General features: G+C 59.5%; 1 protein-coding gene across 8 annotated transcripts in view; it reads left to right on the top strand.

Moving 5' to 3' along the window:
* The window catches only part of AGAP3 (ArfGAP with GTPase domain, ankyrin repeat and PH domain 3), a 56,327-nt gene extending 33,774 nt beyond the window's left edge, over positions 1-22,553 (top strand). For 3 of the 8 annotated variants that reach the window (XM_077849648.1, XM_077849646.1, XM_077849649.1), the window contains 10 exons: positions 1,675-1,767; positions 6,393-6,497; positions 12,490-12,658; positions 16,359-16,472; positions 18,203-18,340; positions 20,039-20,193; positions 20,276-20,366; positions 20,513-20,735; positions 21,416-21,671; positions 21,834-22,553. In XM_077849648.1, coding sequence (XP_077705774.1) covers positions 1,675-1,767; positions 6,393-6,497; positions 12,490-12,658; positions 16,359-16,472; positions 18,203-18,340; positions 20,039-20,193; positions 20,276-20,366; positions 20,513-20,735; positions 21,416-21,671; positions 21,834-22,040 — 1,551 coding nt within the window. In that variant the 3' untranslated portion in view covers positions 22,041-22,553. Of the gene's footprint in view, positions 1-577; positions 1,570-1,674; positions 1,768-6,392; positions 6,498-12,489; positions 12,659-16,358; positions 16,473-18,202; positions 18,341-20,038; positions 20,194-20,275; positions 20,367-20,512; positions 20,736-21,415; positions 21,672-21,833 lie in introns of those variants that run through there. The other 5 variants (XM_077849653.1, XM_077849652.1, XM_077849650.1 and 2 more) reach the window with 3 other exon arrangements.
* The last annotated feature ends 549 nt before the right edge of the window (positions 22,554-23,102 follow it).

The following is a 23,102-nucleotide window of genomic DNA, read 5'->3' as shown; positions in this document are numbered from 1 at the left end:
TCTTGCCCTGGTTCCCATTCTGGGGGACTGCCCCCTCTGGGCTCCCAGGGATCCTCTGGTGGTTGCTGCGGGCGGGGGGGTGGTCTCTTGGCTCAGCAGCCTGGCCGGGGCAGGCTGTACCCCACTCCCCCCAACCAGCTTTTTGGTCCGGGGACCTGGTGGCAGCAGTCCCATCCACCTTCCTTCTCCCTGGGCCGAAGGGGCAGAGGCTGTGGCACCCGGGAGAGGCCTCGGGCAGGTGCCGATGGTGGAGCTGTGGGCAGTGGCCTGTGACCTGGTTCTTCCTCCTCCCCTGCCTGTGCGCCCCCACCTGCACTTGTAGTCCTGTGTCCTTGGCTCCTGGCAGCCTGGGAGAACGGGAAGGGATGGGGGCCCCGGCCGCCCAGTGGCGAACATTCCCTGATGAGCTGGACTGCCCAGCGGCCTCTGCCGCCACCGCCTCCTCCTCGTCCTCCTCCTCTTCATCCCGCTGCTGCCTCTCCCCAGGCACCTGGGTCTCTGCCCTCACCAGTGCTGACCAACTCGTGCGGGGCTTAAGTATAACTTGCCAAAATCTTTATTCTTTCGATATTTGCAGATATGTGCCACTGTTTCCAACTTTTCATCAACAAAAAGGCCTTTCCAACTCCTTCCAAATTAGAAGACCAGGTGGTGACACACAGCACCTCTGGACATTCTCCCCTGTGCGGGGCCGGAGGCGGGCCGGGCCCTGGGACTGCTCTCAGATGAGAAGCGGCCGCCGTGCTCCCCACTCCAGAGACCCACAGGAACCTTTGTAACTAACCCCCACCCCCAGGGAAGGCTAGGAACGCTGGAGCCCGCGGCTGGGGGCTGCCCCGGGGACCAGGCCCGGCTGGACGCACTGCGCCAGGCTCGCTGCATGGAGAAGAAGGGAGCTCGGCCCCACGCCCGGCGCCAGGCCAGCGCAACGAGGCCCAGAGGGGCGGGGGCGTCCGAGCGCCCGCCCTGGCCCAGCTGCTCCTGGGGGGAGCTTTCCTGCCCCTCCCCTCCTCTGCTCCTTCCTGCATGGACTTCTGCTGTTCCTGCTCCGCCCGGATGCCACAGCCACCGCCGCGCGCTTGCCTTTCCCCTTCTTGGCCTCCCCATTTCCTAGGATCCGCGCTGGGGCGGGCTCTGCCCCAGGAGCCTGGCAGGGGCGCAGGGCCTCTTCTGGCCTCTCTCCTCTCTCTCTCCATCCACTGTGCCCCTCGGGCCTCGCCGACCGTGCTCGGTGCAACGTGCCGTGTGGTGTCTGTACGGCAGACGGGCCGCTGCCCGCTTACTTCTGGACTTCGCTCTCCCCGGTTATCATGCCCTGTGCTCCCCGCCATCCCTCGGCCCCACCGTCCACCTCTCCTCGCCCCTTCCCTTCTCTTATGCCCCAGCCCCCTGGGCTGCGCGCTCCTCGCGCCCTTGGGATTCCGTGTCCTTGCTCTTTTGTAAGGGGCGGGCCTGGCTCAGTGCCCCGTGCTGCTCTGTATGGTGCCGTGTGTAAGAATAAACCCATTGGAATACTCGTGGTCTCAGTTCTTCCCGGTCCCGCCGCCCCGGCCCTGCCCCAGCGCTAGGGTCTGCTCAGGAGGAGGGAGGCGGGGAGGGCAGGGGAGTCCAGGTGGGCAGCTGTCCCCCTTGGGCCCTGGGCCCTTTTAACACGCCTCTTCTTTTCTCTTGCAGTCTCGAAAGGGTGCCGACCTGGACAGAGACAAGAAAGCCGCTGACTGCAAGGTGGACAGTATCGGGAGTGGTCGGGCCATCCCCATCAAACAGGTCAGTGCCCCTATCCCCCTGTGGCCAGAGGAGTGGGAATGAGGGCTGAGGCCCAGGCCGCACCTCTGGGGGGTGGCCTGAGAGGCGAGCACACCCCCCCATCCCCGAACCCCCCCCCCCCCCGCCCATTGCCAGGCATTTTAACTGCAGAGAGGTCTTCCTGCTGAGGACAGTAGCCCCTTGCTGGAGCAGCCCTTCCGTGGCTGTGCTGGGGCCTCCTCGCTGCCACCAGGGGGCAGCAGAGAGCCACCTGCCATCCTCAGCCTCCCACGGAGCCCCAGGAGTTGGGTGGCCCTGCCCACCTGGGCCGGTCCCAGAAAAGGAACTCACGGAGAGTGCCCAGAGGGGATGGTCAGGGCTGCTCCTGCCGGGGTCACTGGTGCAGTCTTCTCCACAGGAGCCTCCGTTCCCTGGGAAAGAACAGCTGAGTGGAGCTGTCCCCTCCTGGGCACCTCCTCTCTGGGTCACTGCCTGGCAGGGCTGGGCCTCCAGAAGCCTGGATCTTCTCAGACCCCCGAGTGGGTCCCGGTGCCTGAAAAAGACCTCGGGCGCTGCGGGGCATCCTTGTGCGGAGGTGGTGGTGTGCTGGGCAGGGCCATAGAGCTGCCGAGCTGGGGGGGGACTGGGGGGGCAGAGCCAGGAGGTGTCTCTGGAGCCCAGGCAAACACCTGCTGGCTGCTGTGCTCATGAGGATGGGGCGGTGGCTTGGCGGTCAGGACTGGGCTCGGCTCAGACCTTCTTGGGTGGTTAGACATGCCATGTCTGTAGGATCTGTGTTGTTTGTCAGGTTTTGATTGAAGAGGAGACTGGGTGGCTGGGCCGCCAGAGCTTGACCAGGCCAGAGCCCTGTGGTGAAGGTTTGGCCCTCCAGGCTGGGTCTTCTGGGGCCTGTGGGCAGGTTGGCAGAATAACTATGTCAGAGTGGGATTCTGACCCCATGGCGAAGGTCCACTCAGAATGGAGAGCCCCGAAAGGGTGTCGGGGCCCAGAGTGCGGGTGGGGACCCTGTATGTTGCTCTGTGGCCTGTGTCTGCTTCTGCCCTCCCCTGGAATGTCATTACAGGATGCCTGGCGGAGACAGCTCTAGCCGGATCCCCTCCGGGGAAGCCAGGGGAAGCGGCTGGGATGGAAGTGGCAGTGGTGTCTCCTTGCCTGTCTGTGGTGTGGGTCTGGGTGCAGAATCCGACCCCACAAACCTGTTGATGGTGAAATTGCATTCTCTGGGACTGTGCAAACCAGGGGCTCCTTGGGGGCCTCTCACCAGGCGACATGCCTGTGTCTCACAGAGGCCCGTCACTCTGCTTTGGGGGCAGGTGCTTTCTGAGCCTGATGCAACCACATAAACATTTAAGAAATAAAAGAACCCTTGCTCCAGGCCCCTTACTTTGAGACTAGCGTAGCCCCAAATGCCTCCTTCCTGTTCAGGGTGCAGGCTGGTGTGTCTGGTTCCCCGAATCCCCTATGTGGAGGGGAGGGAGAGCTGTAGGATGGGCTGTGAACTTGCATCTGGGGCTCCAGTCCAGCCAGGGGTCAGCTAGGTCGCCTGTCTGGTATAGGCCTCCAAACCTCAGGGACCCTCTGTCCGAGCAGAGCCTGCCAGGAAGGAACCTGGGCGAACTCTAGTGCTACCACAGGGTCACGCAGGGCAATCAGGGTGTGCGTGCGTGGAGGTGGGGGCTAGCCACGCTCTGCTTTCTGGGGGCCCGGTGGTGCCTCCCCCAGCCTCCAGCTGCCCAGGGCCAGTGTGGCCCCCTTCCCACTCTCATGTCCCAGGCTCCCCATCCCATTCCTTCCCCCTCCCCCCCACTCCTGCTGGGAGTGGAGATTGCATTTCAGTTGCCATTTGCATTCCCAATCAATCCGGACTCCGCAATTAAGCCGGCTGGCGGAGCTGGGAGGGAGGCGGCGGCGGAACGGGTCCTCTGGGGGCTGTCGCCTCCGCACCGCTCCCATTCCGCCCCAGATTGCTTCCTGCTCCGCCGTGCGCAGCCGGCCGGCCAGGGAGGGGAGCAGGAACCCCTGTAGATCGTCTCCCTCCTTAGAAGGCAAGGATGTGAGAGGGAACGGGAGGTACCCACCTCCTGGGTAGGCAGGCCTGTAGCCTGCCCGGCCTTTAACACTGCTTCTGTGTTGGGCGGGGGCTGGCAGGTGAGAGGCAGGTGAGGCAGGCTGGGGGGCACGAGTGGGCAGCAGGTCGAGTCCCCGGCCAGCTGTGCTCGCTTTGCTCGCTTCGTCCTTCCATGCCTGCAGTCCTCCCACACCCTTGCTGACTGTGCTCACTGAGCTCATTATCACTAGGCCACAGCGGCTCCCTGCTGTGGATCAGGCCCAGGTGAAGGAGGGGCCAGAGTGCTGGCTAGGAAAGGGCCTCCCTGCTAGGTGGCCCCCTCCGCATTCTGACTCCTGATCCCCCTGATCCCCTGTGGGAGGCCGCACTCCCTACCTGCCGAGAAACTGAGGCCCAGGGGGATCCCTGGGTGGCTCAGCAGTTTGGCGCCTGCCTTCGGCCCAGAGCGCGATCCTGGAGTCCCGGGATCGAGTCCCACATCAGGCTCCCTGCATGGAGCCTGCTGCTCCCTCTGCCTGTGTCTCTGCCTCTCTCTCTCTCTCTGTACTCTTATGAATAAATAAATAAAATCTTAAAAGAAAAGAAAAGAAACTGAGGCCCAGGCAGCTAAAGCCACTTGTTTGATGTTGAAGGCTAGTTGGTGGCAGAAGCGGGAGCAGAGCCTGGCTCCCCTTTGCCGTGACCGGAGCTGGGACTGGACCCAGGAGGGCAGGGATCAGGTGGGAAGGGTTTGAGAACAGAGGAATCCCCTCCGAAGGCCAAGGGGTGTGCAGGAGGGGTTGATGAGCCTCAGGTGAGCGACCCGGCAGCCTCCGCCCAGCCCTTCCCAATGGCTCAGTGTGAGCCTGGGGGCCACCTTCTCCAGAATCTGACCCTTGGTCCTGAGGGGTGTTGTCTGCAGTCAGGGCAGAGGGAGCAGCTGTATTCTTGCTTCGTTCCTGCCCAGAAGCAGATCACCGAGGCTCCTTCGCAAACTACAGGCAGGGGTCCAACTGCTTTCTGAACTGTTCCAGCCACACAGTCTAGTGACGTTCCCATCAGTTCCACTTGTCTTGAGTTGCTTCTCGTGAGGATAGAGTCTCTCACGCTGATAGGGACCGGGTCTCAGGGTTTGTCCTCGGGCGGCCCGGGACTCCCAACTCGATCTCGTGTGACTGCACCTCCATGTCACCTGTCGTGTGACAACAGTATCTGTCACTTGGGGGCAGCAGGAAGAGTGAGATGGAGAAAGGGAGGCATGGTAGCGAGGATGTGAAACATCTGTCTTAAGGTGGGAGACTCTCGGCTCCATCTTGGACCCTACGGGGCAGATGAGGCAGGAGGTCCTGATTGCCTGCTTGGCTCAACTCCTCCCCTGAGGACCAAGCCTTCTCTTCGGAAGAACATGGAGAACCTGCACCCTTGGGCCACAGGACCTTAGCCAGTGCTGTTTCCTCACCCTCAAATCTCTTAATCTCTGTTCTCCTTGTCTTCGGGCAGGGCCCTCCATTCCTCGAAGAGAAGCCACCCCAAAGCCATGACTTTGTGGCTTTAGGTCAGGGTTCAAGTCGTCAGGTCCCTTTTGGTGGTCGCTGGGGTGGCCTCTGGGGCCTCGTCTGCTCTCTCCTGGCCTCTGCCAACCCTGACTCCTCCCTGCTCCAGCCCCTACCTGGGTGGCTCTCCTGGGGGAGCTGTGTCTGGGGGGGCTAGAGGGAAAGCTGCCTCTTCACCCCCTCCTGTGTTGGTAGGGGGCTTCCAGGGGTGATGCCAGTCTTGAGGAGCTGCCACTGGGATCTGAGTGGCACTTTGTCCTCTCCCCGACCCCATCCTGTCCTCAGCCATTCTCCCATGCTGTCTGTCATTTCGTGGGGAGAGCCAGAGGTGGGCGAGGGTGTCTTCAGGGATGTCCTTAGAGGAAGGCCAAGGCCATCCTTGGGTCTGCCCTGCCCTGTAGCCTTCTCACTGTGGCCCGCTCCCCTTTCAGCATCTCTGATGGCCGCGGTCAACTGGCTTCTCCCCCTGTGCCCCACCACCAGACATTGGCTGAGGGTTTGCTGTGTCCCAACCATTGGCACAGTGTTGAGCATGTGTCCGTGAACAAAACACACGAACGGCCTTGCTCTCAAGGAGTGCATGTGCATCCCTCTGGTCCTCTCACCTCCAGGCTGAGTGTCTCACACGCACGGGGATTGGGTTGCTGAGCTCTGGGACTCTGCACTGCCTGCCCTGGGGAGTCTGAGGCATTCTGGGGGTGGTTAAGGGATTTTGGCCCTGGTCACCCACCCTTGGAGACCTATGGGCAGGAGTGTCCCTGCCCGGAGGCCACCCAAACCCCGGGCTCCTGGTGCTGACCTGGCTGCACGGCCCAGGGTTGGGGGAGCTCCAGGTTGCTAGAGGACGGTCAGGGAGGGCCGAGCTCTGTGGAAGAGCCCGTCCGACCGTCGGCTTCAGTCCCTTCTAGATGAGCAGAGTGGCCGCAGAGGACAGGGATGGAGGTGTTACCTAGCGTCACTGGGACCTCTCGGGGCCTGTCATGTATGGGGTTGGCACCCGTCTCTGATCCAGCCTCTGTCCTCAGGGCATCCTGCTGAAGCGGAGTGGCAAATCTCTGAACAAGGAGTGGAAGAAGAAGTACGTGACGCTCTGTGACAATGGGCTCCTCACCTACCACCCCAGTCTGCACGTGAGTCTGGGCAGGGCAGGGCCAGAGGAGGAGGAGCAGGGGTAGGGGGGTGCTGACCTGGGACTGTGGGCAGGCTGACCTCTGCGAGTGCACATGGACTGTCCCTTAAAGGACCCCCGTGTGGTGGCTTGTGGCTCAGGAACCGCAAGACCTGGGCCTAGGCTAAGCACTCAACCGTGAGACTCTGAGCGGTGGCTGAACCCTTTGGAGAAGACCCCCCCAGGGGTGGTTGCTGCTGGGCTAGGCTGCTGTGTGCAGTCAGGTCCTCCATCTCCACCCCACTTGTTGAAAGAGCTGGATTGGGCCCTTTCATGTGGAATTGCTGAAGTTGGGGGTGCCGGGGGGTGCCAACCAGTTGTCTTTAGGGGAGCCGCATCAGCGGGGGATATCTGGGTTCCTGGGCCTGGGGTGATGGAGAGCCAGAGGGCAGTTCATCTGGGGCTGCTGAGAATGGCATGGGGGCTCCTGGGAAGGGGAGCGTGGGGCAGTGGTGGTAGGTGGAGGGGTTCAGAGGGTGTGTGGCCTCTGTCCCCGTGGGTGAGGGTGCACTGATTATAGAGTGGCCCTTGTGGCAGTTCCCCCACCCTTCCTGCCTCCCCCTCCCCTCACTGCGTGGCTCCAGCACACAGCTGTCACCAGAATCCATCTCTGTCACCGCCCCACTGTGGGGCTAATGAGTTCTCCTGTGAAGCCCCTCCAGCACAGCACGTGGGCCGGCCCCACCCCCGGCCCAGAAGCCCAGGGCCTGCCTCAGAAGGTCCTTTGCCTGCCTCTGAATCTGCACAGTGTCAGGGAGGCCTGCCCCATGAGGTGCTGGGGTCCACGGTTCCAGCCAAGACCCGGTCCTTAGGGCACCGCCCCGACAGCCCTGCTGAGAAAACACACCGATACCTGGCTTGGGATGAGCCGGCAGGCGTCTGCATGGTCAGGACAGAACCCAGCCTTGCCCTCCTGGGTTTCTCCCCATCTGGTTCCTCAGGCGCCAACCCTCACCCTTAACTCAGGCCACCACAAGTCACAGTGTTCCCTCCTAGCGTCTTGTCCTCCACAGGGCGGGAGCTGGTGTTAGGCTGTGGGGGCGCTGAGGAGGGCCCATACCCGGCGACCTTGGCGCAAGTCCAGAGCCACCTGGTCCTGCTGCTGAGTCAGTAAGAGAGAGCAGCAAGGCTACCAGCCAGAGCACCAGCACCACGGCTCAGGTGTCTCAGAAAGTCACGGGGCATCTTGCCCGTACAGGGCCTCTGCACTAGGAGGTTGGGAGAACCACTGTACTTCTCAGCTAAGAGGGGCCACCATGCCCATTCAGATGCCAGCCTGGTACCTCTGAGCTCCCAGCTGGTTGTACCCATCCCCTTTACCCCAGGCAGGATGTGCTGGGTCTCCTCCGGCAGCGTCTTGCCAGTGCATCTGGGAACTGGCCTGTCCGAAGCATCCCAGGCTCCCCTACCCGTGTTGGGGTGGCCTTGGCTTCCCCCCATTGATGCATTCTTACCTGTTCTTTCTGCTTTATGCAGCTCTGGCTGTGCGGTGTCCCCTTTGCTTGTCTCCATGCTTCAGACAACGGAGGAAGCCCAGTGTGGAGGAAAGGTGACAGTAAAGGGTCTCAGCACATGGAGGAGTGTTCAATGGTTATGTTGGGTTTGAGGAAAGAAGGAAAGGAAGAAAAGGTTCCTGGAGGGAACTGCTGCTTTTACGCTCAACAGTCTAGAAAGCAGAAGCTTGGTGGGGTCTTGTCTGTTGCATCATCAGAGTCACCCAGCCAGTGGCTGAGCTGTTACCTGGACCTGTGACTTTGACGTTACCCAGATTTTTCCGCACCATGCTCAGACCTCCTGCCTTTGGGCCTAGCTGAGAAAGTGACTGGAGAGTTAACATCCAGGCAGTTGTTGCCTAGACAGGAGGACGGAGGGAACTGACGGGTACCCCTGCCTGGGCCAGGCTGGGTGTCTGAGTGTCCCAGAGGCTCCTCCAGCGCCATGCTCGTTGGACTGTGTTGTGCGCTTTGGTGCGTTCAGGAGCCTGGGACAGGGTCTGGGTGGCGGCAGCTTCCAGGCCTGTCCTTGCTTTCTTGCAGGGTGAGTCTAAGAGGCAGGTGGCTCTGCTGGCCTGTCCCCTGCCAGGCCTCCTCTTGTCTTGTGGGCTGCAGGACCTTGTGAAGAGGTTCAGTGAAGGGCTTCTCTGAGACCCAAGGTGCCCTGTCAGCTTTTCACCTGCTGTCCATTGGTTCTGGAATCAAAGTATAGGTCTTCTTCTGTACCTTCCCAGGAGGGGCTGGTAAACGCAGGTAGCAGCGGTGTTGCCCTGTGGATGCTTCTTTTCCCTCTCGGAAGATGCAGATCAGGTCCAAACAGTGTGGGAGCAGGAGCGGGAGTGGTGCAGGTAGGAGCGAAGGCCAGAACGGGGGTGTTGTGTGCTGCTGCACCAGCAGGGCTTGAGTTTACTGCTAGCGAAGGCTGTCTGCCCCTCTTGCATCCTGACTCCTCTGGACTCCATCCTACTGCAGCAGCAGCTGCACTCATGTGTGCTTCCTGACCTGCCTCCATCCCCCCTTCCCCATCTCCCCACCTCCCCACTGCTGCCAGCAGGGACCTCACCCCACCCTGGGGAGCCACCTGGCTTCTTGGGAGGTTCCTTCCTGCCCGCCAGCCGTGCAGAGGAAGGGCCGTCCATAGCCCCAGAGGTGCACACACTACTCATGGCCCGTCTGCCGCCACCGTGGGGACCGCTCCCTCCTGCCACCTAGAGGGCAGGGGTGTCCGTGAGTCACCTAGTGCCTGGAGGCTGGGCACTGCTGGGCTCATGGAGGAAGGGCTGGTGGGCAGGCCTCAAGCCTTCCACCCCATCCTCGCCTGGCCCAAGAGAGCCCGCCACAGCCTCCCCCATTTTGCAGCCAGCGGAGCCATTCACACAATCACCTTCTGTTAATTCTATCTGCAACATCAATTAAATTGTTTGTAGAAACTAATTGAATGTGGCTTAATCACACATCTTAATAGCTTTCCACGCTCTGAACTCGTTGTTAATTCCAGTAATAAAACGAGATGAGAACGCTGGCTGGGTAATTAGCGAGGAGGCTGGGGAAGAAATTGCTGTTTGATGGCGGGTAATAAAGGCAGCCGTGGTGACCGCTCTCCTGAGCAGCCGCTGCCACCGCCACCGCCGAGCTCCCCGTTCTGCTGACGGAGGGAAACGCTGTTGCTCTGCCCCCGATGTCCTCGTCCCTGCTGCCGCTCCTTGCGTTCCGCAGCACGCTGTCCTTGTGCCAGGCTCTGTCTCCCACCTTGGCTCCAGAGCTGGCCTGGCACAGCGTATGGAGCAGGGTGCTATGGGTGCTGGCCTGCACCGCACGGGAGCACCTGTCCTGTGTGGTCGGAGTGGCCAGTCCCCCGACATCGGTTCTGGCTACTTGGCCCCGGAGTCCCTCCGTGCAACTGTTGTTCTTGGCACGGGGTCAGCCTGGGCATCTCAGGACTGCCACGGGGCTTGAACTGTGCAGCTGCTGTGACCTCCTTGTGAACTAGAGCAGCCCGAGCCCCTCCCCCAGGAGAGGGACTGCAGCTGTGCCTTCGGCCCAGCCAGCTGTTGACAGTTGTTTGGAACAGCCAATCCAAGATGTGACTGTGTGCAGGGACCTGGGACGGGTGCATACCGAGGCGAGTCAGTGGGATGTTGGGCTCGGACTAAGGAGGGCTTGAGACTCAGGCTGATGCTGGATGCCGGGCTGAGAGCAAGACCACAGGGCCAGCGGGGACTGAGTTTGCTGGGGGCTGATGGATTGAGGGCACACTGTCTCTGTCTCCCAGGTTTGTGCCTCTCTGAGCCACCAGGGCAAGGGCCTGGGGTCAGGGCCCTGACAGCATGGAGCAGAATGGGGCTGAGAGCTTGTCATAGGGCTCCTCCCTTGGGTGGAGGTGGTTCCTCTTGACTTCTCCGATGTCATTCTGTGGTTCTGACACGTGAAGCAAACACGCTCAGAGCAGGGTGTGCCTAAGGCCCGGCACCTGGCTCCGTGCCTCCCAGGGGACTAGGTGGTTGGGGGGGGGGGGTGAGGGGGGTGTAGACATAGCCCAGAGCTGCATGGAAGGGAGTTTTTTCATGGGCGCACGCTAGTGGGGGCCACTCCTCCTCTGTGCCTGATGAGGCCCCTCTGTCCTGAAGGGCCCTGTGCCTGCGGAGGTGTCGGAGCCACTTGGAGAATAAGGTAGCCACGGGCCTGGTGGGGCCTCGTGACAGTGGGACTTGGCTGGTGAGGTCAGCGTGCTATCATCAATGGCGTCCTTTCGTCCCTGCCATGAGTCTTTTCCCCTCATGACCTGCAGCCTGATGACCGGAGTGCAGGAGGGGGCCTGGCATTGCATGCTGTCTCCTCATTTTCGCTCCTATTCTTAACTGGAAACTTACATGTTCTCTTAGCTCCTTGGGGCCAGATGACCCCTTTCTGCTTGATGTTCTCTTGGTCATTCCCAGAGTGAGGGCCAGCCTTAAACTTGCTCCTTCAAGCTGGCCAACATTCCCCACCTGTTCTCTCAAGCAGAGGACACTGCCCCTTTTCCCTGAAGCTAAAGGGTGAGAAGGTAGGAGAGCTGCTGGGTGACATCCCGAAGTGGGTGAAGGTACGGGGGCTGCGGGCTCTTGCGGACATGGAGACAGGGCCTCAAGGAAGCTCTCTTGGGAGGAGAGCAGGTCAGAGTCTCCTCAGCGGAATTCCATTCCAAGTTCAGCTGGCACCACCCACCCAGATCCTGTTCTCCAGAGGAGTTTTGACCACATTTTATCAGGGACGCTAGCTGGGAACTGCTGAGGAACTTACCAGTGACAGAAGCGAGGAAATGGGTCAGCCATGCGGAAGGCGCCAGCAGAAGCAGTGGGGGGCCTTGGTTGGGCTCAGGGTTAAAGCCCGAAGCTCTTAAGGGGAGGGGGCAGCCTCTGCTCTGTGGTCCCCAAGTTGCCACTCCACCGTGGGACTCCCAGGCCAGAATCAAGACGGCAGGAACGGCGGGGGCCCAGGTGCTGAGCGGCCCCCACGCTTGGGATCCCCACCCAGTCGTCCATGTCTGGGGCCCTCTGGGTGCTGACTTGAAGTCAGGATGCATTCCTGGGCTGAGGAAGTCTGCCTTCAGGGCACAGCCTCCGCAACCTGCAGAGCCTGGGCTGGAGTCTGGTTCTGCTACCTTTCGATTTGTGCCCTTGGGCAGAGAAACCTTTGCAAGCCTCTGTCCTACTACTGTAAAGTGGCTCTGGTGACGCCCAGTCCCGGGAAGGTGAACTGTGATCCGCACCTGCAGTGTCCCGAGCACGGGCAGCTGATGGTGTGATGGTAATGGTTATTTTGCTGACTGGATGCCCGCTGCTCTCTGTGGAACCATGGACCCTTCTCTGTACTAAGTCAGAACAGCAAAAAGCATCAAAGGCTCCTTTTAAACTGTTTAGCAGATCCTTACCATCGTCGGGCACTGTTGTCAGGATGGAGGACTGTTCGAGGCTTGAAGGATTCCCCGTGCCCCAGTGGTGGTGGTGGAAGCTTCTGAAACCACGGCCGAGGTACTCGGTGACTAGGCCACCCATGGCCTGGGGCTGCCCCACCGTCTGCGTCCTTTGGAATATGTCAGTTCCTCTTCTGGCCATGTGGGCCTTCTCTTCCTGGCTCCCATCTCGGCTGTGTACTTGCCCTCCCTCGTGGTGCCTCCTGAGCCGTCCTTCCTAAAGGAGCCCTGTGCCTCGGGGCTGGGCTTCACACACCCCCCACCTCTGCCGATGGTGTCCCCCCACCCCACCCCTGCTGTGTCTTGCCCAGTAGATTGGGTGTCATCCACACATGGAGATATTCTGTGAGCTTCACCGTCTGGTTTTTTAAAATTTGGGCTTTCCCTCTCCTTCTGTTTCTTCCAGCACAGGGGGAGAGATCTAGGAGTTGGTTGGTCAGTGTCAAAGTGCAGCCAGAGAGTGACCTGCCCTAATGAATGTTCGTCTGTTTTATCCGCATGGCCCTCAGGATTACATGCAGAACATCCATGGCAAGGAGATTGACCTGCTGCGGACCACAGTGAAAGTGCCAGGGAAGCGCCTGCCCCGAGCCACACCTGCCACAGCCCCTGGCACCAGCCCCCGGGCCAATGGACTGGCCTTGGATCGGAGTAACACACAGCTGGGTGGGGGCACAGGTGAGGTGGCTGCTGGGGGCAGGGTGGTGGGGGTGCGTGGAGAGCCTTGCTTCCTCACTCTGCAAGATTGGGGAGTGTGGCTGTGGAGGCCTGAAAAGGTAGGCGCTGTGGGGCTTTGCTCTTTCTCAGCCTGGGTCCTCAGGGCTCCTGTCATGTTTGCCACCCAGAGTCATGCTTCAAGATGAGGTCAGCCAAATGCATTTGCCAAACTGCTGCCCTCGTGGGAGTTGTTAAAGGTAGCAGCCAGTATACAGCCTGGTGGGTGATTTGAAGATCGAGATAGGGCCAGACAGCCTCATGCTGACAGGTGCTGTTAGTGGTCCTTGGGCCAGGGCAGGTGATGGTGGGAACAGGGCCTCTAGCACACATAGCCAGCATCTCAAGCAGGTGTGCTGTGTGGGGAGGGAGGGAGCCAGAAGGGGTTCACTTCGCAAATGTTCTAGGGTCTGCAGCGAGAGGTAGGGTCTTTGCTCAGAGAGGAATGAGTTTAGAGAGGAGCTAGAAGCCAGGTAGGCTCTCCCACAGGCTTAGCTGTGTGGAAAAAAGAGCTAGAGCCCGAGAGGGTGTGAATCTGGGGTGCACTGGTTTCTCCTTGACTGGTTCTTACCTTTTCAGATGATACTATGAGTCCAGGTGAATAATACTTACGTTCCTTTCTGTTCCTGGCTCGCCCTGCCTTGCTGGGCCTCTGAGGCTCCAAAGCCACATTGCTGTCCCTCCCACACCTAGTCCCCTTGCCCCAGATCTGCCTTAGCTTCTGGACCCTTATTCCCAAGACTTCAGTATCCCCGATGCTGTTCTAGGTGATTGGCTCTCCTTTTCCCTGGGTGCAGAAACAGCTGCTTAAGAAACTGTCCAGCCCCCTAGGGACTGCAACTGTGTCCCTGCCCTAGGGACTGGCTCTTAGTCCAGGGGTGCTGCCTTTCCCAGAGGCCATGTGGGACCAGGGGCACTTGTGCTTATCATAGTAATAGGCTGCTGAGGACATTCAGTGCACAGGGGCCTGGGTACTAAGTCCTTGGAATGGATGGAGCAGGCCCCGGAGAACTGCCCCCGTCAAAGTGCTGATAGGACCCGCATTGAGCAGCTCTGGGTTCAGAGAAGAGGTCAGACAATGGCCTCCTGAGCATGCTCTTTGCTGGAGGCAAGGAGCACTTGGCACCCCTACTCTGTGGCATTTGTTCAGTCCCCGCTGACCAGTCTGGAGGCGCTGGGAGAGACATGGGAGGAGCTGCCCTCTGCTGACAGAGGTGGCCAGATGCAGTAGATCTACTCTATGTCAAGCCCATTTGGAGCTCTGTCAAGTTGAGATTATCATCCCCACTTTATGGATGAGGAAACCAATGCTCAGCGAGATTGAATAACTAGTCTGTAAAATTCCACAGTAAGTGGGGCTTTGAGAGTGGGGCTTTGAACCTAGAACTGTGCCTGACTTGAAAAGCCATGTTTTATCCTCTGAGCCACCTCAGCTCAGAGAGAAGATCTTGAATTGTGCAGAGGGTTTTAGTGGATTTAGGGAAATAAGGAGGGTAATGAGAAAGGCATCCACCCGTCTCGGGGCCGGGATGGGGGTGCTCTAGGGAGGGGTTGAATGGCAAAAACAGGCCCTGCGCCTTCCTCAGTGCTCTGCCTAGAGAGCTGGGTCAGGGCTGCTGGGGAATCACTGCCAGGCATGGGCAGGGGGCTGGGGCTCAGCCAGGGCCCCGAGCAATCCCAGAGCTGCATGCACACAGGGAGAGGAGCAGCCTCTGATCTGGCATGGGGTTTCTTGTTTCCTATCCAAGGAGGAAGGAGGGGATGAGCCTTTCCTTGAAGTCAGGTAGCAAGACTGTGCTTTTTCCCCAAAGAGGCAGAGAAACAGTTACAAGCTCTGTCCTGTCATAATCCTGGGCCATCAGAGCCTTCCCCAGGGAGGGGGGCAGAGGTGCACATGGAGAAGAGACACACAACACCCACAGACACTTGCCCACGGCCCCAGAACACATGGACGGGCATTTACCCGAGCCCGTGTCCCCTCCACCGCACGCTGACACCGACCTCATGCACACTCACACATGTCTCCCGCTCACCGGGCGATGTTAACATCTCATTATCTTTGTTACTGTAATTACATTATCCGCCGCTTTATGCAGAATTATCCTCCGAGGACTAATTGATGGCTCCATGTTTAATTCATTAATCATTAGCATCAAATTCGACAATTACAGTGCACACTGATTGTGGGATTGCAGGCGTAATGAGGGGAGAATTAACAAAGAAAAGGGAAAGCACTTTCCCTCCCTTGGGGTTTTGAGTTGGGGGTCTTGGGGAGGAAGTTGGGCCTGTGAGGTCTTTGGGTGGGGCTCAGGTCGAGGCAGGGATGAGATTTAGAACCCATGAGGGCACGGAAGCAGGAGAGGCGTGGGGAGAAGCAGGGTCTCTGGGAATTTAGGGAATTGCATCTGCCGCCCTAAAGGTCTCCTGCCAGGGAGCCGAGGGTACCCTGAGAAAGGCCAGGTTTGCAGAGACCCCGATAGGCCCGAGCAGGGGTGGGGTGGGGCGGGACTCTGCAGAGGAAGTATCAGCATGTGGCCTTGAGGGACTGGAAATGGGGCAGCCTGGCTGGCAGTGTTGGCACCACACGTATATTCATAAGCACTTACTGTGTGTCTGGTCCTGCCTTGGGTGTTATGATGAATACAAGAGAAACACAAAACTTGCCTTCCACCTTTCTGCATCAGATTGTCCTCCGAGCGTTAGGGATGTCTGGCCTGTTTCTTTACCTTCTAGGGGCTTCAGCTCAGAGCTTCCATCCCTAGGCTTCCAGAAATTCCATCCCTGTCCTCCCAGGACTGGTTAGAGGCTGAGTTTGTCACCTGCTCTGTTGCACTTGGTCCAGCTCCAGGCCCTATCTCTGCCTCCCTTACTAACCTCCCATACCTGGCCAACTCTTCCGCTCTCGGTTCAGACCTCGCCACTGGCCTACCTGTTCTCAGACTTCCCACCACTGCCGCCTTCTAGCCTCAGTCCCTGTCCTTAGGTGGACTGAGGTGACAGGGCAGCAGAGGCCCTGTGGCTGCCCCATGGGCTCCCTGTTAGTGAATCCAGTGCTTAGAGGGTGCTGAGGGCACAGGGGCCCGGCCGCTTCCACTGCCAGGCCCTGGCACTCCTGGAGCCTTTCGTTCCCCTTGGCTCTGCCATTCTTCCCTGATGGGAAACGAAAGATTAATTTTCTCCAGCCCAACAGGATAATTACTAATACTAATTAGACATAATTACTTGAATCTGATACACTTATTTCTCGTCAGAATAGCACCAAAGCTGAGGCAAAGCAAATGGCATATGTGGACTTAGAATGTGTGGTGTAGGGGCCTGATCTGGAGGGAGAGGGGGCTGAGAATGATGGCCAGACAAGCGCTATGGTGACAGGGGTGTCAGGACTGTGTGCCCCCCTCTTCTGGCTCACAGCAAGGGGATGAGGTGTCCACTCTCTTCATGGAGAGGAGTGTGAAGTGTGGGACCAGCTGCTTCCTGGGGGGTGGGGGGCCGGGCAAGGCCTCTCGGTCTCCAGTAAGCCTGGCTGGTACCTGGTAAATGCCTCGTTTTTGGTCAGTATTCTGCTAGAATTTCTCAAGTTCTGCCTGCAGCCTTATCTTCAGGAAAATCTGTGTAGCCCTTCCCCAGCCTCCCTTCCCAGTCTGACCCTTCCCCCCACCCCCAGGTGCCCCCTACTCGGCCAGCAACCCGGCCTGGGCTGGCCCTCGCCCTGAGGGCCTGCACCAGCGCTCCTGCTCCGTTTCCAGCGCCGACCAGTGGAGTGATGCCCTGCCCCCAGGTACGCAGGACCCCATAAGCAGAGGAGGGCAGCCAGGGAGCAACCGCAGCCTGGGTGCTGAGGGGAGGGGCCCAGCAGAGCTTGCTGCAAGGCGAGGCCAGTGCGGGGGTCTAGAAGTGGAGGAGGGGCTCTCTGTATCCCTGCTCCAGCAACCAGGGGCGGAGGCTTCCTGGCCCTCAAGCCCTTTGCTGCCCCCAGGCCCTGCCAGTGGCTGGCTGGCTGGTGCCGGAGACCTTCCCTCTGCAGCTTCTCTGCCCACCCGCCGCCGCTGTCCCTAGGCAGTGCTGGTGGCGGCTCCCGCATCCCCATCAGCCCCCTGCGCAGCCAGCTCATCAGCCTCACCGCGGGGGGGACAGGGAAGCGGCTGAGCAGGGAGGTCGGAGGCTGGGGGCTTTACACACGTTTTGAAGGCGGCAACTTGCCTGCCATGGAGGGGGTGGTCCTAGAGATAGGATCCAGGATCCAGAAGGTAGTCCTCGGCTCCTGCCCCCACCTGGCCCGGCCTGCCTGAGGCTCCATCCTGTCTAGCTGGTCAAAAGTCTACCTTTCCTCCCCCATCCCACCGTCCTCCCACTATCCTGGGCTCTTCATTTTCTCCCCCTTTCATCCATTTTTGTGCCCAGCTCACATCTCAGCTCCTCCTTCCCCTTATTACGTCTCCCTGCCCCTTCAGTGAGCACTGCCACACGTGTGTACACAGACACACACACATACTCTCCCCGCTCCCCCCTACTCTCACTGGTACCCTAGCCATTTTTACCCTAACTTTTCGTACCCTAACCGTACCCTAACCGTTAGGGTCAGCAGTTCTGCAGGCTAAAAGAGAGGTGGGCACAGCCCTGCCCTCCTTTCCTAGGTCAGGGCTCCAGGGTGCTCCCTGGCCCCTCAGGCACACCTGCTCCTCCCACTTTGCCTCCAGCTGGGGGCAGTAGTGCCAGGGCCCCCCCACCCCCAGGCCTGTAAACTTCCTGAATTGCCTCCCCAAACCCTTCACAGGCTCTCACCCCTCAGAAGCACTCACCCCCAGTCTGAACTCTGACAGCTCGAAGGAACTGGGTGCTCCCAGCACAGGGAATCTCCCCACCTCCTGATCCAAGTCCCAGCCTCCCCAGGGGGGTGAAAGGGTGACTGGAGGGCTTGAGAAGGGGAGCTGAGGGCGCTTCCCAGAGCCACTGTCCTGACGGGCCAGGCCGCCTGGCCTCGGTGGGGCCCCTGTGTAGAGTCTGGAAGGAGGAAGGCAGGCAGGGAGGGAGCGTGTCTGCCTCTAATGAAGTTTGACATTTAGTGGTGAGCGCCGGGCGGGGTGTGGGAGACGGAGCTTGATTAGCGCGCTCTAATTGACAGTAATTAGGCAGCTCCCTGATTGTTTCTAATTCTGCTATTAATTGTGAGGAGCGGGGAGTGTGATTGAGGATAAATTTGGTGCGGAGCTGCTGGGGCTTCAGCTCCCTGTGAGTTCCCTGGGCCGCCTTCCGCCCCTCCGGGCTGACGATTCCTCCCTGCCTTCATCCTGCGCTGCTGCCCAAGTTCCCTGCATTCTCCTGTCCTCACCTTCTTCTCCATCCAGGGCTGGGGAAGCTTTGGGGTTGGGACTGGCTGCGCAGACCCTGTCCCCGGGTGGTCCGGCTGCTGGGCAGGGTGGAGCTCCCACCTGCACTAGGCAGGTCTTGTACTCTGCACCCCCCCCACCCTCCCCTCTTCCCACACTTTTCCACCTCTCCCCTCACCAGCCAGTGGCCCAGCTGAGGTGCTCAGTTCCAGCCCCAAGCTGGAGCCTCCCCCATCTCCCCACTCCAACCGGAAGAAGCACCGGAGGAAAAAGAGCACCGGGACCCCCCGACCAGACGGCCCCAGCAGTGCTGCTGAAGGTTAGGGGGACCTACAGGGAAATGGGCACAGGAGGTGGGCTGTGGGATTCGGGGGCAGTACCCTCAACACCATTTTTTTTTCCATTTTAGAGTTAAGTACCTTGTGATAATTAGCAATAACCACAGTTTCACTTCCTTTGGTAATGTAGACCTAGTATCTTAGGAAAGCTCTTTCTTCTGCGTAATTTAAACCCTTTCTACTAAAATGTGAGCTTCTCTTTTATTCCTTATAGAAGGTAAAACACAGCAGGCGGCTACTCTAGTAGCTCTTCCAAGGCTTGTGGGCAGGACCTATGTTTTCTGTATCTCTTGTATCACCCATTGAGTTTAATGAGTGCTGGGCATATAGTAGGTGCTTAATACGTGTGTAGTAATTGGCTGAGTCTCTCCTTACTCATCATTAAACTAAGGAATTCCAGCTCCTCAAACATTTTTCCATAGGGCCTTTATCATAACCTGTGTTGATCATAGCACTTGTCCTCTGATTGTCTCCAAAGTTATCTTCAAAATGTTCCTCCTCTCAGTGGTTGGAGCCTCTTTGCTCCCAGACAAATTTCTTCTGCTGATGGCATAGGGTCTCACTTGTGCTCCGACTGCCAGGGGTAGGGATGTGGGCAGGAGGGCAGAGATCACCTCTGGGGAGGAGCTACTTTCCCCAGCCTACCTGCAGTGTAGTGATGCTTAGCATTCATGGCATGGGGTCCACTGTGCCAGGGAACTGAGCCCCTACGAGTGAGTGATCATGACTGTGTGGCTCAGGGGCGGTGCTGGAAGGTGAGGTGGGATGGTGGAGCCCGGGGGAAAGAAGGAGTACCAGCACTCTTCTAGGAGGTGGTTCCCATGGAGGGTGCCTGTAGAGTAGGACCCACGCCTCAGGCCTCTGCCTCTAGCCCAGCGCTGGGCCTCCCCACAGGTACCGGAGTTCTCTCTGCAGCCCCCGCCACACATTCCCGCTGCTTGTTAGGAATCGTTCACCCATAGGGTAGTGACCACTGGCAGAGAGGTTCGTGGAGCTGTGTTCCATTGGCCTAGGGGAGCAGAGCTTGGAGGAGCTTCACCACATTGTTTGGGGCCACAGTCCAGCCAGCAGTGTTTGTCACTGGAGCTGTCCCCATGTCCCTGTCTGCTCACACATCCCAGTTTGTGGGGAAAACCTCTCCTCCTCTCCCCATCCACTTGTCCTTCCTGCCTGTCTGTGCCATGGTAGTGGGGGAGGGGCCCGGCTCCCAGGAGCCCCACGCTGACGCCGTCAGGAATATTGGGTTTAATGAGCTGCAAAATGAGGCGGCTGCAGCTGACATATACGGATGGTGCCCACACCCGCCTTCCCCCACCCTCCCAGCATTGCCTCCTAGTGCCCCATTGCATCCTTCCCCAGACACTCCACTCTGCTTTCTCCAGGAAGCACCCCACTCTGAATCCCAGACACATTCTTGGCAGTGCCAGGGAGGCAAAATCCTTGCACCCCGCCTCTCCACCCAGGCTCCACAGGTGGTTAGGAATAGAGGACTTGAGGGCTCCTCTGCACAACTACAAGTTGCACCCCGGGAACATGGCCTTTGAGGCCGGCGATAGAGGAAAGAGGAGGAGAGGCAGGAAAGCAGGAGAGAGCATAGAATTGTGGTGATTACATGTCCCTGGCTGTGTGCGTGGTGGGCGCCCTGCCCTGACGGAGATAAACACCCTTGTCTCCCACAGATGCAGAGGAGTCATTTGAGTTTGTGGTGGTGTCCCTCACTGGGCAGACATGGCACTTCGAGGCCTCAACAGCAGAGGAGCGGGAGCTGTGGGTACAGAGCGTGCAGGCCCAGATCCTCGCCAGCCTGCAGGGCTGCCGCAGTGCCAAGGACAAGGTTGGCACGGAGGCCCAAGTGGGGTGGGACCCAAGGCGGCCTTGTGACTGACCAGCCACCTCTCGTCTCTCCCACTGCGCAGACTCGGCTGGGGAACCAAAACGCAGCTCTGGCTGTGCAAGCCGTCCGTACCGTTCGTGGCAATAGCTTCTGTATCGACTGTGATGCCCCCAGTGAGTGCAAAGGCCAGCAGGGCTGGGGTTGGGGCGGCTTTAAGAAAGCTTGACAAGGGGCTTGCAGTTGGCCAGGGCAGAGGACTTTCCTGGTGTTCTCATTCTGGTTGCCCATGGACTTCATGATGCTTCCTCTCCTCACCTAGATCCAGACTGGGCCAGCTTGAACCTGGGTGCCCTGATGTGCATTGAGTGCTCAGGGACCCACCGACATCTAGGGGCTCACCTGTCCCGGGTCCGCTCCCTGGACCTTGATGACTGGCCACCCGAGTTGCTGGCTGTCATGACCGCGATGGGCAATGCCCTGGCCAACAGCGTCTGGGAGGGGGCCCTGGATGGCTATGCCAAGCCTGGGCCTGACGCCTGCAGGTGAGTGGCTGCAGGAGGCAGGGGTGCCCTGAAGCTGGCCAGGAAGGGTGGGGGTGTTGGTGCTCTGGTGTGAGGAAGATAGGGATGGCGCCTGGGTGGCTACAGCAGTGCTCCAAGGGTTAAAAGTGGCCGTTGCTCTGCTTGGCAGTTGGCCCCTTGGGGTGCCCCTCCCCCTCCCTGCCTGTCACTCAGGCTCCTCACAACAAGAGGCCCTTTCTGAGCCTTATCAGCAGGTCAGGGGCCAGCAGGAGGCGCATGCGCAGGGCCCTATCGCTCTGTGGCGTGAAGGCCCTAGCCAGAGCTCTGAGATGGGGAGAATGGGTGGGAGATAGGATGGTGCCTGGGCCCCTGGTGGAGGCCCCCCACCCCCTTTGTTCCAGCAGGGCCAGATAAGCTACTACGGGAGCCCTGCCTGGAATCTCGCTGCCCTCTCAGCCCCCTAGTCCCTGCCGCCCCCCAAGGGGCCGCTCTTCAGTGTTCCTTCCTTTCAGCTTCTCCCACCCCCTTTGCGTTACCTGCTGTATGCCGTCCATTTCTTCACTGCTCCATCCTATGCTTTCTGTTTCTTCCTGTTCCCCTTTGGGGTGGGGTGTCTGTCATTCCCTGACTGCCTGCCCCGGCCCCCACCCACTGGCTTGGGCCCTTCCTTGGCTCATGCCTGGATGGACCTGTGGTTGCAGAGAGGAGAAGGAGCGCTGGATACGGGCCAAGTATGAACAGAAGCTCTTCCTGGCCCCGCTGCCGAGCTCGGACGTGCCGCTGGGGCAGCAGCTGCTCCGGGCCGTGGTAGAGGACGACCTGCGGCTGCTGGTGATGCTGCTGGCACACGGGTCCAAGGAGGAGGTGAACGAGACCTATGGGGATGGGGACGGGAGGACGGCTCTCCATCTCTCCAGCGCCATGGCCAATGTGGTCTTCACACAACTGCTCATCTGGGTGAGTTGTGGGCTCCCTCCTTGCCTTTCCATTCCCAGCCCCACCCTTGAGGGTGCCTCTGGCCTATCCAATCTCCTTTTTGCCCCAGCCCTTTGAAAGCCACCTCTCCTTACCTCCCCCAAGAACTTCATGCCAACTGTGAAAATGTGCTTTCTCCTGCAGTATGGGGTGGATGTGAGGAGCCGGGACGCCCGGGGCCTGACTCCACTGGCCTATGCTCGTCGGGCTGGCAGCCAGGAGTGCGCAGACATCTTGATCCAGCATGGCTGCCCTGGGGAGGGCTGCGGCTTAGCACCTACCCCCAGCAGAGAGCCTGCCAATGGTACCAGCACCTCTGCGGAGCTGCACCGAAGTCCTAGCCTTCTCTAAGGCCCACGAAGAGGGCAGAGGGGCCAGAAGGACTCCGTGGTCTGGGGCCCCTCCTCCCTACAGGCACGGCAGGGGATGCCAAGACACAGAGACTGAGAAGCGGGGACACGCAGAAAGGAAGAAGGAGAGGAAACAAGGACGAGTCAAACAAAAGACAGAGGAACCAGAGGGGGCCTCTGGGATTTGAGCTGCAGCGGATTGGGAGTGGAGCTATTCTAGCCCTCTGCCCTATGGTGCCACTGAAAAGGGACAGGACCCTTTGGAGGTACCTGTGAGGAGAGGGGAGCAGGACCTCTCCCTCCTCCAGATTCCTACCTTCTACTGCCAGCCCCCTGCAAGCCTTCATCCTAAAATGGAGCTTGGACGGATAGGGCACAGGTTGGGGGGGTTGCTGGAGAAGAGACACGAGGAGGTGATCTGTGAGTCCCGTGTAAATTTGTATATTGGAATATTTATGTTTGTGTACATATCCGGTGTGTGTGTATGATGAGCCAGTAAACCAGACTGTGTGGCCTTGTGTTCCCCTTTGTATCTCTGCCCTCCTGGAAACGCCCATCAGCTCCACGGGCTGTATCTGGGACTAATTTGAGCTTGTCAGTAGCCCCGGCAGGCGAACCCTGTGACTGGAGGAAGTTTGGAGATCTGTGCTGCCCACTGGAGGCTTTGCATGGCCTCTTCCTACTCCCACAGCCTGCCCTTGCCCTCAGAAGGCTTTTCCAGCTGGTGTCCAGTAACCTCGGGCCACGCCTGGTGCCAGCCAGTTCACCCAAAGCAGGGATGTGAACATCGCCCCCCTTCCTGCGGTCTGGCAGCTAGCTCACACAGCCAGACGTACCGGGAGATGGTCAAGGCACAGGACAAGAGTTCTGAAGATGCCACAAGGGTGAGTGGCTAGACATTACTAGGACAGCACTTGTCTCGGGACCCATGCCGAGGCTTTGCTTTTGAGGAAAGGGGAGGAGGTCGGTCACCGATGGCAGAGCAGCCAGCAGCCGCCTGGATTCCCACCAACATCATGCCAAGCTCGGAGCAGAATCCAGAGCTCCTGTTTTTCCCTGACTA

Source organism: Canis aureus, chromosome 15 (genome assembly GCF_053574225.1).
Source record: "Canis aureus isolate CA01 chromosome 15, VMU_Caureus_v.1.0, whole genome shotgun sequence".
Taxonomy (NCBI): Eukaryota; Metazoa; Chordata; class Mammalia; order Carnivora; family Canidae; genus Canis; species Canis aureus.
The sequence above is the reverse complement of the archived record's forward strand: the minus strand, read 5'-3'. Positions and strand labels throughout refer to the sequence as shown.